This window comes from Phasianus colchicus, chromosome Z, assembly GCF_987193195.1.
Source record: "Phasianus colchicus chromosome Z, bPhaCol1.hap1.1, whole genome shotgun sequence".
NCBI lineage: Eukaryota > Metazoa > Chordata > Aves > Galliformes > Phasianidae > Phasianus > Phasianus colchicus.
Window position 1 is genome coordinate 19844506 of NC_143476.1, and position 14283 is coordinate 19858788.

The 14283-nt window shown below is 42.7% G+C and overlaps 1 protein-coding gene across 1 annotated transcript; it reads right to left on the bottom strand.

Annotated features, from left to right (window-relative positions):
• Nucleotides 1-461: 461 nt before the first annotated feature.
• MACIR (macrophage immunometabolism regulator) lies at nt 462-9649 on the bottom strand. Its single transcript, XM_031594507.2, has 2 exons — nt 9493-9649; nt 462-1813 (listed from the first exon to the last, which is right to left on the bottom strand). Exons 1-2 carry the CDS (start codon nt 9646-9648, stop codon nt 1169-1171), a joined length of 801 nt encoding a protein of 266 aa, XP_031450367.2. The 5' UTR covers nt 9649; the 3' UTR covers nt 462-1168.
• Nucleotides 9650-14283: the final 4634 nt, after the last annotated feature.

Here is a 14283-nt window from a genome sequence, read left to right on the forward strand (position 1 = left end):
TCACGTTTGGATAAAAATTTCTTAAGCAACCTAGTAAGCCAGTGTATTCAATCTACCCTTAATAATCCAGGATCATCTCTTCAAGGCTAACATAGGAATACTTCACTTGCACTCCATCAGAAAAAAATCTGTCTTACAAATCCCTGTAGAAGAGTTCAGTTCTTCAAATCAACTAAATTTCCAAAGCAATGACAAAGTTATTTGATATCTTCCATTAATATATATGTTACAGACATAATGAATTAGAACACTGACATTATGATGCAGACATTCTGGTGTATTTCTTGGAATCTAAAGTGAACCCTTGTTTAGGTGTTGAGACAGTGTAAAAAATCCCATAACAAAAAACATTGATTCCCCAAAAAATTTTTATAGTATTCAAATACGCATCCTGAAAATTTCTGTAGAACAGAGGAGGCAAAGCAGTTAGTTTCATGCAGAGTCAAAAAAATTTAGTGTGATTAAGATAGCAAATGAACTAAAGTTTATTATCATAGAATGGCAGGAATAGGAAGGAATCCAAAGATCTTCTAGTTCCAACCCCCATATTTACCCCTGCATTTATGAGTGAATTTCTCCTTCATCAGCACTGCGAGACCAATTTCTAGGCTTAAATATCAAACGATCGAGTTCAGCCAAGCTTACATTTCTTTCAATTATGTGAAAGAAAAACAACAAACTCATACATATAGTCTACTGTGAATGCAGGAACAAAAACTAAAGACAAAAGACCCCCATATTTGAGTACTTATCCAAGAGCAGTTTCTAACATCAAGCCAAAATTAGCAACAACCAAGCAGACATCACCGATTTTTCATGTTAAATTACTGTACTGTACTAGATCTAACTGTACAAAAAAAAATTCCAAATCCAAAAAAAACCAAAAGCATTTTTAAAATTTCAGAATTTTTGTTGTTAAAAGGTGTTCAAAGAAATATCCCCTAGTTGCAGTCAAGTTTGCATTAGAAGCTGCTTTTTCGGGAAAGATTTATCCTTCCAAGTATTTCTAACACATTGCATTGTTTAGATTTCATTCAAATAAAATTTCTGATAACATTTAGCTGATACAACCACCTACAGTGTGGATAGTCGTGTACACAGTACAATAGTGGATTTTTGCAGCAACAGATAAACAATCAGAAATTGGTTCTACATTTAAGAAGATAGCTCATGTGTTATTTCTCGCAAACATACGGTCCCCTCTAAGAGTAAGGTGTTGGAGCTGGTATTGTAGCACTTCTGTGTCAGCAGGTTCCTTAATACTCATTTTGTCTAAATTGAGGTAGTCCAGAGATTTTGAGTGAGCCCTTTTACCTTTTAAAAGGCAAAGAGGCAGGGGACCATGAAGTGCCTTGTAGGGTTCATATGGTAAAGCCTTAGTGCATTTATCCCCTGAGCTGGGCATCCGTCTCCTCCTCCTTCCATTTACTGCTGGAATCTCATATGGCTGATAATACCTACTTCTAGCTTTGTACAAACGGGAGGAACGTGCAAGTCCTGAATCGAGCTGTTTGGAGCGCAAGTTAGGCCCAGATTCCCCTTTGCTCTCTTCATTTCCTGTACATTTCTGGGCGAGTTTTAGCAGCTCCTCTCCAGTCGCGAAGCCAACCAGGTAGTTAGAATCCATGTGGAGGATCTGATACCCCGAAACCGTCCGTCGCATGGGTGAGCAGGGGGTACTGGAACACCGTGGCTTCTCAGCTTCTGTTCGGCCGGCAGCACTCACCTCTGCCAGCGGCACTGGGAGCGTGGATATGGCACTTCTGGACTCTCCGTTGATGTCAACTTCCATTTTAGACACAATGCTTTTCTCCTAAAATAAAACAGAGCTTGTTCAGAAATGGAGCCTTTATACCATACGACAGGCTGACAGAAGATTGCAGAAATGAGATTTTGTATCAGCCAGAAGTCAGCACCAATACTTGTCTGTTCGGCTGTCTTATGAGCTGTGGTGTCTCCTAACAATGCAATTACTGACATCTGCCTCCTAAAATAATTTTAAGTGGTTTTTAATAACAGATACGGGATAACACGTTCAAAACATTCCTGATTATTACTGTACTAAAAACAAGCATCTTTCCACTCCATTTCTCATTTCAGTCCATTTGATACCTTACTTTCCCCCCTTTCAAGCCAACCATTACCACACTCACACTACTCATGGTAGTTTCTCCCATATTCAGCTGAACATTTTTTCCATTGACAATAATGTCAGAAAACACAGTTTTGGAAAACTTTTGTCGAATAGCTACTACCTAGGGCATGACCACAGAGCAGGCACTGCAGATGTGTTCAGTTTACACATCCTGATTGTTCAGCAGCATCCTTATAGGCTCTCAGAGGTCTCTCCTTCCCAAAAAACCATCACCTTATTCACAGTTAATCCAACGAAAATAACAATATTTAATCTCACCTATTTTTAACAGTAGAAATAGTATTCTGGTGATCACTAAACAGTGTAAGATAAGTACCTCACAAATAACCTATGTTCTGATTTCTGTGCTACATTTTTGTCCTATTTATCTTGGAAATAAATATGTTGCTCTCTGCCTTCCCCCACAACTATTCCTAAAACACAATTTGGTGTCTTTTGAACACAACAACTTTCTGCTACAAATCACCACCACCTCTAACATAAAAAGATAAGGTCAATGTCACAGCAAATATATGCGGTGGACGCTCAGGCACAGAGAAATCAATATCATTTCTTCCAAGTATCATTTACACAATCCCCATGTCACAGCTATTGCATAAAACAGAAAGGTCACTTTTTCTTCCCCCCAGTCAGACACCCTAAAAAAACCCCATTCAAGATGACTCTCAATCTTAACATGTGAGAGAAAAATATGTGCAGATTTAACTTGCAAAAAACCAAACTATCCATTCATATGAAAAAATTAAGCCTATCTTGTTTGTACTCAGGAATTGGAAGGGAACAGAATAGGTAATGCTCCTACCTCTACCTCCTCACTTAATCTCAAATCAACATTGCTGCTCCAGTCCTATTCTAATACGTGTGCAGTAAAACCGATCGCCATAGTTTTGCTAACGAGGATTTTGTTTTGCCACTGACAAACTCGTACTACTGAGAGATTGTTGTGTGTCTGTAGCACAGCACCTGCCAGTAAGACATTAACATGGTAAGATTTTCAGCCAGGAAGCTACAGTCAGGAAAATTCCAAGATTACTGTAAGCGTAGCATAGAAAAATCTTGCACGGAAACTTTTGGCTACCATATGCTTTAGCTGAGAAACAAACATTTAAGTGTTCCTGATCTTTTAATTCCTGATTTTTACCCTGCAGTTCAGACACTGAGCTAACAGCCTTCTAGAAAGATTCAAAATATTCTGTTAAAAAGTATAAACAATGCTAGAAGAGGTGCAGCTTAATCTTAGATGTATAAATAGAATTATCACAGCAGTTTTAGAACCAAATAATTATCTAGACACACATAAACAGCAGCAATCAAATAAATCAATAAATAATTCATGCTCTAAGGAAAGAAGGTGAAGAAAGGGTGTCTTTGTGCACTTACTGAGTTTAAAAAAAAAAAAAAAAAAAAAAAAGCCTTGAGAACCGGAAATCTCTCTTCTAAGTACAGCTTTTTAAATTAATTTACTTCAACCTGAAATATGGGTGTGTAACAGAAAGCAATCAACTTCAAAGAGCATCTAGAAGCAGGAAAGAAGAAAGAATAACGACCTTTCAACTGTCCAAAAACAGTGCAAAGGGAAAACCAGAGGAGAAAAAGGCCTCCAAGTGAGCAAGCTCCAGCCTACTTAGTCTGAAGCTGCAGAACTTCCATGTCTGCACTGTGGTGCACGAAGCAGAAATCCGACAGACATTTGAACACAACAGTTGCATCAGAAGCCAAATTGCAAGATTTGGTGCCATAAACATCAGAAGCTTAAGGGAACAGCATGGCTTGTTGGTGTGAGGAATGACTGGCCAGCTCCACAGGCAGAGGTCCAAAACTCAGCATATATGTGTTCAGCTGTTCTCTCCCAAGATTTAATGTGACTGACTCAAGCTGCCATATGGCTTCAATATGCTTTGTTTCCTTATCTGGTAAAAAAAGATAGAGCATTACTTAAGACTTCTATAAAAAAAAAATCATCTGATAGCTTCACAGTATCTGTGAATATAGATAACAGTACCTACGAATACATTTAACACTTCTAGACTGAATTTTTAAGCTACCTCCACAGTTCTGTACATCAGATGACTACTACTAGGTTTGTTGCTGAGTAATAGTGTAACCTTGTCAGTAATTATCAGTATCAACTATAGTACTGAAGAAAAACAGCACTTCAGTTCAAAAAGATTAATTCTTCAGATCACAGATCCCCTGACTGCTTGCTTCACAGGAATTGCCAATTCAAGTAATTTATAATTAAAGATTCACCATAGAATCAATACAAGGAGAAGATAAACAAGATGGCATTTACTTTTCTTTGCTGCTGCTTCACTTTGCTGCTTTAAGAAGTACAGGAAATTACTGAAGGTAACAGCAAACTAGAGGACTCACTTGATCAATACACACTAAAAGTGGTTCCAAGATGCACTTTACTTAAATGAGATTTTTACAGGAGTATAACAATTACCTTTAAATTACAAAGCAGGTTTTGCATATAAAGAAATCTGGCCAAATCCAGCTAAATATTGACAAGGCTGGCTAAACCACAAAGAAAGAGAGTTATGAATAGAAATGAAAGGTTAACTATTACAAATAATTTCATTACCTCACTCAATGAAAGCATTAGCATGCTTGGGATAGATATTTGAGAGCAAAAAACCAACAAAATAACAAGCCTCTGCTTTTTACACATATACCTGTCTGATTTCTGAATTCTTCACAGAAGTTATCAAATGCCACTCAAGGAACTAACACGTAGAAAACAGAAAAACAGAAGTGTATTATGCATTAACATCACACTAAATTGTTTGCTGTCTTGGATTAGAGCCCTGAAATGACCTCTAGCCATGTGCTCTCACTGCACCAAATAATATTTTGTCTTTTTTCCCCCCTCTAATCATGATTTTTTTTCTGTTAAATCTGTTACTTATATTTGTCTCCTCCTCAAACAGAGGGTAAGTGTCTTAAAAATAAATCACCTTTAATTATTCAGTATCTAAAGACAAAGAAAGATGAAGTAGGTCTTCCCCTGACAGTCCTAAGCTATATACACAACCTGTGTTATTTCAAAACCACCAAAATAAGCTGCTCTCAGAAAACAAACTGGTTCTCTGTAAATTGGCACATTTCCACTGTTATCTGTCTATCTACTAGGAGGTGAAGTAATTTGAGAACATGCCCTGTAGATGCATTTTATTTTATTCATGTTGTTCATATAGATGAGCATTAGATTCCTGTCTGAGTACTGCAGGTTTTTTGTTTGTTTGTTTGTTTTTAATCCCTTTTATTTCTTCTTCTTCTTTTTCTCTGGATAAGAAGCCTGCTGGAGGTACTGTTTCTTAAGAACCACCTAGATCTCTCTCACTGAGAAAATTCTCTTAGTCTGCACATGGAAGAAGGGAAAGTGGCAATAGATGTAGCACATCCCAGTTGAATACAAGCATCAGACACATCAGGCAGAGACACTAACCCAAGCAGTATTAGTTCTCATGTTTCCCATCCTCTGTGCTTCTATTACCTAATACACACAATGCATTTAAGACATACGTCCATTAAACATTAGGAAAGAACACAGAAAGTAATGCCACCCAGCATCTGTGAAGTCAACACCTTTTTATGATGTATTTTTATGACGTATCTCTGCTTGTGAAGGGGAAAAAAGTCTACATCTTTGCCATAACAGTCCAAAAAAAAAAAAAAAAAAAAAATCACATGCATGCAGTATCTATACCCTGAAATATCATGTTGTACTGCTGTCATTGATGGAGGTGCTGATGGAATTACATACTTGCAGAGTAAAAGTTTCTGGAAGTAATTATTTCCAATCTGTGATTGAAACACTAAGTATTTAGTGAAAACATTGTATCTGACACACCAATACTGCCTTTTTAGAGACAGGCAAACAGAAAAAAGGCACAGGACAAGCTCAGGACAGGTACTGATGAACTGTAAACATTCCTCAACACTTTCTGTTCCCTAAGACAAATGCTAAACTAATCTAAGCCAAAGAAAAAGTAGCTGGAAGTAATGTTAAACTCTTGCATTTCATAATGTAACCATCAGGTGATCAACAGCTCTCAGTAACAAGTTAAAATGACAACTACAGAATCACAGAATCCTTAGATTTGGAAGGGACCTTTGAGGGCCATGTAGTCCAACTCCCCTGCAATGAACAGGGATGTTACAGCTAATAAGGCTGCCCAAGGCCTTATCCAGGCTCACCCTGAAAGGCTCCAGGGATGGGACACCCACCGCAACACTGGGCAACAACACTGTGCCAGTGCCTCACCATAAAAGATTTTTTCCTTATGTCTAAACTAAATCTATGCTTCCTGAGCTTGAAGCCATTTCTTCTTGTTCTATCCACGCAGACCCTGCTAAAGAGTCTGTCCCCTTCTTTCCTGCAGCTCCCTTCAGATACTGAAAAGCTACTATCAGGTCACCTTGCAGCCTCCTTTTCTCCAGGCTCTCTCAGTCTGCCCTTGCAGGAAGGGTGTTCCATTCCACAGATCATTTCTGTGGCAAAGTTACTGTGACCAAGAGCAGGTAAAGGATTACGATCTCCAGCAATCCCAAGCGTGGGGCAACAAGACATCTCTTGTACCACATGGTTTGTATAGAACAACAGACTGCTATTTTGCAAAAAAAAAAAAAAAAAGAAAAAGAAAAAAAAAAAAAAGGAAAAAAAAAAAAGCACACATCAAATTTCCAGTAACATTCCTACTGCAAGAAACAAGAATCAGTTAATTAATTTGTTAACTCTTGCTACTAGTTTGGCTTTAAACAGAAAGCAAGTTGATCCAGAAATGATTCATCAGAATGGAGAAGGCCACAAGTGAAGTGCAGAGAAACTACAGTAGCAGCCCCAGCAATGAGCTCCCCTGGCTCAGCCAGCAGACCCGGTCAGCATCACAGCAGCCATTATGCCCAGCAGAGACAGGAGGAATTTCAAAAGCAGGTCCAGACTGATGAATTTTGTATAAGGAGGCTTAGTAAGCAGAAAGAGTAGAAGATGATGGTGGGAAAGGCTGCCATTTAGTATCTCTTTGCCAAGCAACAAGAGAGATAAGCATCTGAGAGGGTACTTTTTCTGGAATATGTACAGCTCTCTAAATAAGCAATGCCCCTTTCTTTCAAGTTGGAGTACAACTCCTCAATCCACCCAGCCAACAGAGAGCAGCTATTTGCTATTACTGCTTATCAAAAGGCTGAGTGGTATGAGACACAAAGTTCCTGACACAGAACATTGCGTTCTTTAGTTAGTTACAGACAAAAACCAAGAAGTATTCTTTATGATTGCATCTCATGCTTTCGCATCTTTGCTTTCCACGTTATTTACCAAAATAAGTAATTTTCAAGAGTTGCCTTCTCACAAGTTTTAGGTTTGTTGACTTCAGAAAAAATCTACCGCACAACACAGCTCCACTTGTAAAAAAAAAAAAAAAAAAAAAAAAAAAAAAAAAAAGAAAGAAAAAAGAGAGAGACTTCCTTTTTAAAACTGAAAAGAAAAAGATGGGATAATTTAAAAGATATTGCAGATTTCATCGAATAAGTTCTGATTTTCTCTTTAGAAAAAGAAAACATGAACAGCAATGAGGGCGTCCACTGCTCCTGCATCGGACATGAAACAGGTGTTAAGCAGTGTGTGCTGTTTCCACAGCTGAAAACACAGCTCCGGAGATAACATTTTAAAAACATCAGCTTAAACAAGAACAGTTCTGTATTCAGCTTTGATTAGGAACGGCAATGCAAAGACACTAGTTAAAAAGAAGATGCACTCTCAAAGTTATTGGGGAAGATACTATATTTAATTCATGTGATTTACTTTGCTGGATTTCCCGTTTAACTGGAGCACTTCAGAGGAGTAGCTCTCTGTCTGAAGGTGATGTAATCTGCACCAGATGTTTAAGTATTTGCTAAAAACGTACATCTCATTCGCTTATATCATCCATACTGCCAAGAGGCCAGTTTCTAAGCTTCCTAAACGCAATGGCTTTAAAGTTTTCTTCTCTCCTTCCTTCTTACATGCTCCTTCCCATAGTTAATGCTGGCTAAACACATGTTTGTGTAAGCGTAATACATATAGGGGTGAATATTAATATATGTCCAACGGCACACCTAAGTACAGTGCGTTTCTCTTCACTACAACAATTGCCAACTGAAAACTTTGACCAGAAATGCTGGGTTTGTTTGACTTTACCCTAACACACGCACTTGCACATAATCGCACGATTATGCAAGGCTGGTGGCCAGGCCTGAGGAGTAAGGCTGGTCAAATGGCGAGGGGGGAGAAAGAGAGAGGGGGGGGGGATTATAAATGGCTACGATGTAGGTACTGTTATGCAAGAACTTCCACGGACACACCGCCCCTGCCTCCCTTCCCTACATTTCAAAGTCAGAGGGAGAAACTCTCTCCTCCATTTTATTATTCTAGTAAGAGCCCTTCTTCGAGGAAGGGGAAAAAAAAAAAAAAAAAATACAGCAGCAGGGCAGAGGGAAGAGAAGCTTTCAGGACGGGGACGGGAGGGAAGGAAGGCTGTCAGTGCACAGCACAGTGCACAGCACAGCCTCCGCCCTGGGGCGGCCCTCGGGGTGCATCGGCGCCCCGCTCCCAGCACGGCTGCGCCGCTCCCGCCGAGCCGCGGCACCGAGCCGTTCCCACGGGAAGCATCGACGCGCGGCGGGGCGCGCAGGCCTGATGAAGAGACGCGGAGGCGAGCAAGGACACGCGCACAGAAAGCAAAGCATGCCTTGCACATCATCCGCTGCAATAGGTACACGCACACGCAGTCCTTTTTACACCGCCTGAATCCCCCACGGAAAAGAGCGCTCCTACCGACCCGCGGAGCACTCGGGACTGAGCGGAGCATCGGCCGGCGACGCGGTACCACCTGCCCAAAGGCGCACACAGCAGCGCGGGGACGGCCGCCAGCCGCAAGGGGCAGCCGGGGAGGATCGCGGCTGTTCACGCACAGCGCGGCACCGGGCTGCAGGGCTCACGGCGAACGCCGGCACGGAGCGCCAGCCGCCCTCCCGCTCCCGCCGCCGCACGCGGCCGATCCCCGCCGGCGCGTCCCGGGCTCCCGCTCGAAGGCGCGGAAGACAGCCCTCGTCTTCCGCCCGGAGCCGCGGGGCCGAGTTCGCCTCCCGCGCGAGCGACCCAGGGACGCCGTCCCGGCGGCTCCCTGCCCAGCACGACCCCCGGGAGCGGCCGGGCCCAGGCGAGCTCAGCCGGACCTCAGCCGGACCTCAGCCGGACCCCCCGCCCGCAGCGCCGGCCGCCGCCGCCGCCCCTCCGTCTCTCCCGCCGGGACTCCGCCGCCCGCCGCGGACGCCGAGCCCATCCTGCCTCCTACCTGCGCTCCAGGGCGGCGGGCTCGGCGCAGGGCGGCAGCGAGGGACACGGCGGATGGCGGAGGGAGCGGCCGTGCGCTTCCCTCGCTCGTCCAGGAGCGGCCCCGCCCCGCTCGGCTCCCGGGGGCGGGACGTGCCGTCGGAGGGCAGGCTGCCATCTAGCGGCCGCGTCCCGTCCCGCCTTGCCGCGCCGCTCCTCCGGGCTCCGCTGTGCGGAGCGGTAGTGGAGGTGCGGCGATCTTCAGGGAATGTTTTTGTCATGTTATCCAACCTGAACCTTCCCTGGCACAACGTGAGGCCGTTCCCTCTCATACTTGTTACACGGGAGAAGAGGCTGACCCCCTCCTCCCCACAGCCCCCTCTCGGTGAGTTGTAGAGAGCAGTGAAGCCTCCCCTGAGCCTTCTCCAGACTAATAAAGCCTTGTTTATTACAGCTTTTTTTTTGTTACAGATATCTTTTCACTGTGCACATAGCCGTAAAAAGGAGCCAAATAATCACCTCCTGGCAGCAGTGGACTAAAGCATTGCTAATCTCAGCCTACAGACCTCTGCGGTATTTCCACATCCATAAAATGTGGATGCTGACTAGATACAAACTTCTATCCGTGGTTTTGCCAACAACCAGTTTCACCGTTTCCCCACGCTGGTTGGTACGTACAGGACAAGGTTAATATGCAGTTACTGCACCTAACATCGTAGTTGTTGCCTAACTTGGATTCTTCAAGTAAGAAAGAACAAAGGGAGCAGAAAACATTAACTTCATAGTGCTTATTTCTATTTTTGTTGGGAACTGAACCATGCAGCTGGGTAACAGGTATTTCTATTCACAATGGGCTGGAGCTGAGCCAGCTTTTGTTCCTAAAACCTCTCCAAAGACATGCTCTTCAGTACACAGCTAACGTCTGCTACCTTTCTTGGAAGAGCACAGAAGTCCTCTGCAGAAAGACCGTGCTCCTGTCTTCTTATGATCCTTGTGGTCAAGCCGCAACCATCTCAGTTGCAGTGGTCTTACGTGGCCTTGCACTGCTGAGGAAGGAACCAACATGAGACACTCAACTGCTTCGCCAACCAGTATGCACTGAGATGCACCTGATGTTTGCTTCTTCCAAGTTTTAGCTGGAACTACTCAGCACAGGGAGAAAAAAAAACAACAGTTTTGAAAGGAATTTCAATTATAGTCCTTTTAATCCTTGACAACACCAAGCTGAGTGGTGCGGTTGACACGGTTGAAGGAAGCGGTGCTATTCAGAGGGACCTTGAGAGGCTAGAAAGGTGGGCACGGGTGAACCTGATGAGGTTCAACACGGCAAAGTGCAGAGTTTTGCACTTGGGCCGGAGGAATCCCAAGCATCCCTACAGACTGGAAGGAGAGGTCCTTGAGAGCAGCCCTGTGGAGAAGGACCTGGGGGTCTTGATAGACGAAAAACTTAACATGAGCCAGCAGTGTGCCCTTGCAGCTCGGAAGGCAAATGGTGTCCTGGGCTCCATCAGAAGAGGGGTGGCCAGCAGGGACAGGGAGGTGATTGTTCCCCTCTACTCTGCTCTTGTGAGGCCCCATCTGGAGTACTGCGTCCAGGTCTGGAGCCCCCAGCACAAGAAAGACAGGGAACTGTTGGAGAGGGTCCAGAGGAGGGCCACGAAGATGATCAGGGGACTGGAGCACCTCCCCTATGAGGACAGGCTGAAAGAGCTGGGCTTGTTCAGCCTGGAGAAAAGAAGGCTGCGGGGTGACCTCATTGCAGCCTTTCAGTACCTGAAGGGAGCCTACAAACAGGAGGGGAATCAACTCTTTGAAAGGGTGAGTGAGAGCAGGACAAGGGGAAATGGTTTTAAGCTGAGGGAAGGGAGATTTAGGTTGGACATCAGGGGGAAATTCTTTACAGAGAGAGTGGTGAGGTACTGGAACAGGCTGCCCAGAGAGGTTGTGGATGCCCCATCCCTGGAGGTGTTCAAAGCCAGACTGGATGGGGCCCTGGGCAGTCTGGTCTAGCATTAGGTGGGAAGGTTGGGTGGCCCTGCATGTGGCAGGGGGGTTGGAGATTCATGATCCTTGAGGTCCCTTCCAACCCTGGCAATTCTGTGATTCTGTGATTCTTTTCCATGCAGCACAGCAAGCTCAGGTTTTCCCAAGACTGACAACTGTTTTTCACCGTATTTTTGCAGTGCTCTCAAAATCACCCAAGGTTTTTTCATGCTGAACAAAGACACATTGATGTGCTTGGTATTTGTTTTCTCTACTTACAAACTGCTTAAAACTTTTTAGTGCTGCTTCAAGACAGCAAAACATCACAGACTATTACAAACCATTTTCTGCATCTTGGTACTCTGACTAAATCATTAAACACCTAAATTTTATGATGACTTTGTACACCAGTGGGTTCCTGCACTGATGACAGTGAATTAGCCCAACAGTATAACTCAATTTAAAAAAAAATAATAATCATAACATTAAAAGTTAAACACACAGAGAAAGTGCTCAGTTTCTTTTATTATCTGTGATTTCTTCCTTATTTATTATTCTTAGAGGAATTTTATCAACATGTTTTTCTCTCTGCTTTTGCATGTTTTGGACTTGCATGCTGGGAACTGCTGTGGTGATTTGAGAAAGTGCTCAGTTTCTTTTATTATCTGTGATTTCTTCCTTATTTATTATTCTTAGAGGCATTTTATCAAAATGTTTTTCTCTCTGCTTTTGTGTGTTTTGGGCTTGCTCGCTGGGAACTGCTGTGGTGATTTGAGCACTAATGAAGCTACTACACCACAAGAATGGAAAGACGATCAGTTAAAAGAATATTTAAAAAAAAAATTCAAAAGGATAATATGTTGTGTACTTGTTTTAGTGCATGTGAATTAAATTCCAGTGCTTAATAGAGAAAGCATTTTTAATATCTTCACTTTCTTTCTCCTTACTGGGGATTGTAGCCATTATTCTGAAAATCTGGATGTTGCTGGTAATCCATAAGGACATCCAAGACAAAATACAAAATATTTTTTATTCCGGGGAGAGGGGGAAGGAAAAGAGAAAAACAATTCCAAGAGGGTACAGTTGAAATAGTAGGGTTGTGTTTATGACGAAGAAAAAAACATTAAAATCTGGAGTATTTTTATATTAGAGATTAAAAATATGTCTTCTGTAATTCTGTGAAAAGTAATTGTAATATAACTTAGCAAAATTTGCCATACAAAACCTAAATCTCCATCTTTTTTTAACAGATCTTAAAAGGAAATTTGGCTAAGTTAAATGTAACTACAGCAACAATTTATTTAGAACTTAAAGTGTCTTAAGAACATAATTAATTAATCCAACCTTTATTTCTTATATACCAAGTTAAAAATGATTTTCAGAGAGCATGAAAAGTATTCCTTAATTTGCTTTCTGAGACAAATTTCCTTTTTGCACGATTAAGCTGACTTCAGTGGGAATCTTGGCTACTTGTGCAAGGCTGAGTTTATTTCTTCACGTCCAGATGGAGGAGGTAAGCACTGAAAAGTACTTGAAATAGGATGTGTTTTTAGAGTTTTATGTTTTGCAGATTTTCAGTCACTACCCACTCTGATTCAGAATATCTCAAAGAAGTTATTACACCCAGCCAACATGGAAAGGTGCGCTGTATTCTATCTACACAATAGGTTTTAAAACTTAATTGTGAAAGGGAAAAGATTAGGAGCAGTTTGGGAGCAATGATGCATTTAGCATGCATAGGGGAAGGCACATATATATAGGAGAAGGCAGCAGAAAGTACTTGCTAACAGTGTTCTAGCTGGAAGTCTTCCAGCTATGAGCTAAAAAAAATCTTTGGTTACAGGTCACCAACTTTACACAAAACTTTTGCCACCATGGAATGTAAAGATGCAGAATGAAATCTCACAGTATAACTTGGCATTTAATGTACAACAAAACAATGTTTTTTACATGATATGCACTGGGTTCAAATAATAATCTGGGTCTGTTAAGTGAACCTAGCAGCACAACTCTCATCATTGCCTCCTCCACCACTTGGATCAGAGAGTCATCATCAGTGCTTTGCAGGTACCTCCTCGTCTACGTGTGCTTTTCCAACAAATATAACAAATATAAAATTGAATTCCCTGTGAGAACAAGTGCCTGTGATCATGAGGCTTCTTCCAGCTGTCTGCAGGCCTCATCAACTTCCTCTTCTTGGTCAGGCAGCCTGTAGTGAACACCCTTAGTGGTGTCACCCATATTAGCCTGTCCCTTAATTCTCCTTCATAAGCTCTCAATTTGTTCCTCATTCACACCTACGCAGAGATTAATAAATTCGAGTTGCGCTTTCAGATACAGAGCAACTGCATTGCCATGCCTTGCTTAGCTTGCCTTTCCTGCAACATCTGTAGCCATCCATGACAGCGTTCCAGTCATGTAAGATATCCCACCATGTCTCTATGATGGTGAGATCGTGGCCTTGCAACTGCACTAGCAGTAGCTCTTCCTGTTTGTTCCCTATGCTCCATGCATGGTATGCATGCGCTTTAGAGAAGAAAAGGGAGCCGAGGATGCAGGTATTCTTAGAGGGGATGCACAAGGATTCCCTGTAAATATAATCACTCTTGAGGCAGCCAGCCTTCTGGCTCACAGAAGGCAGCTATTTGTCACTGTTCTGGTGGCTCATTCCCCAGTCTATTGCAATGGCATGAACACTGCTATTTTTGACTTCAGCCCTCCAAGACCTTCAGTTGAAAGCCACCCACATTAGGTTAGCCAGCCTGTTGCCAAAGATTGTCCCTGCCTCTTCCAGGCAGGTGGATCCCATCCCTCTTTAATAGATTGTAAT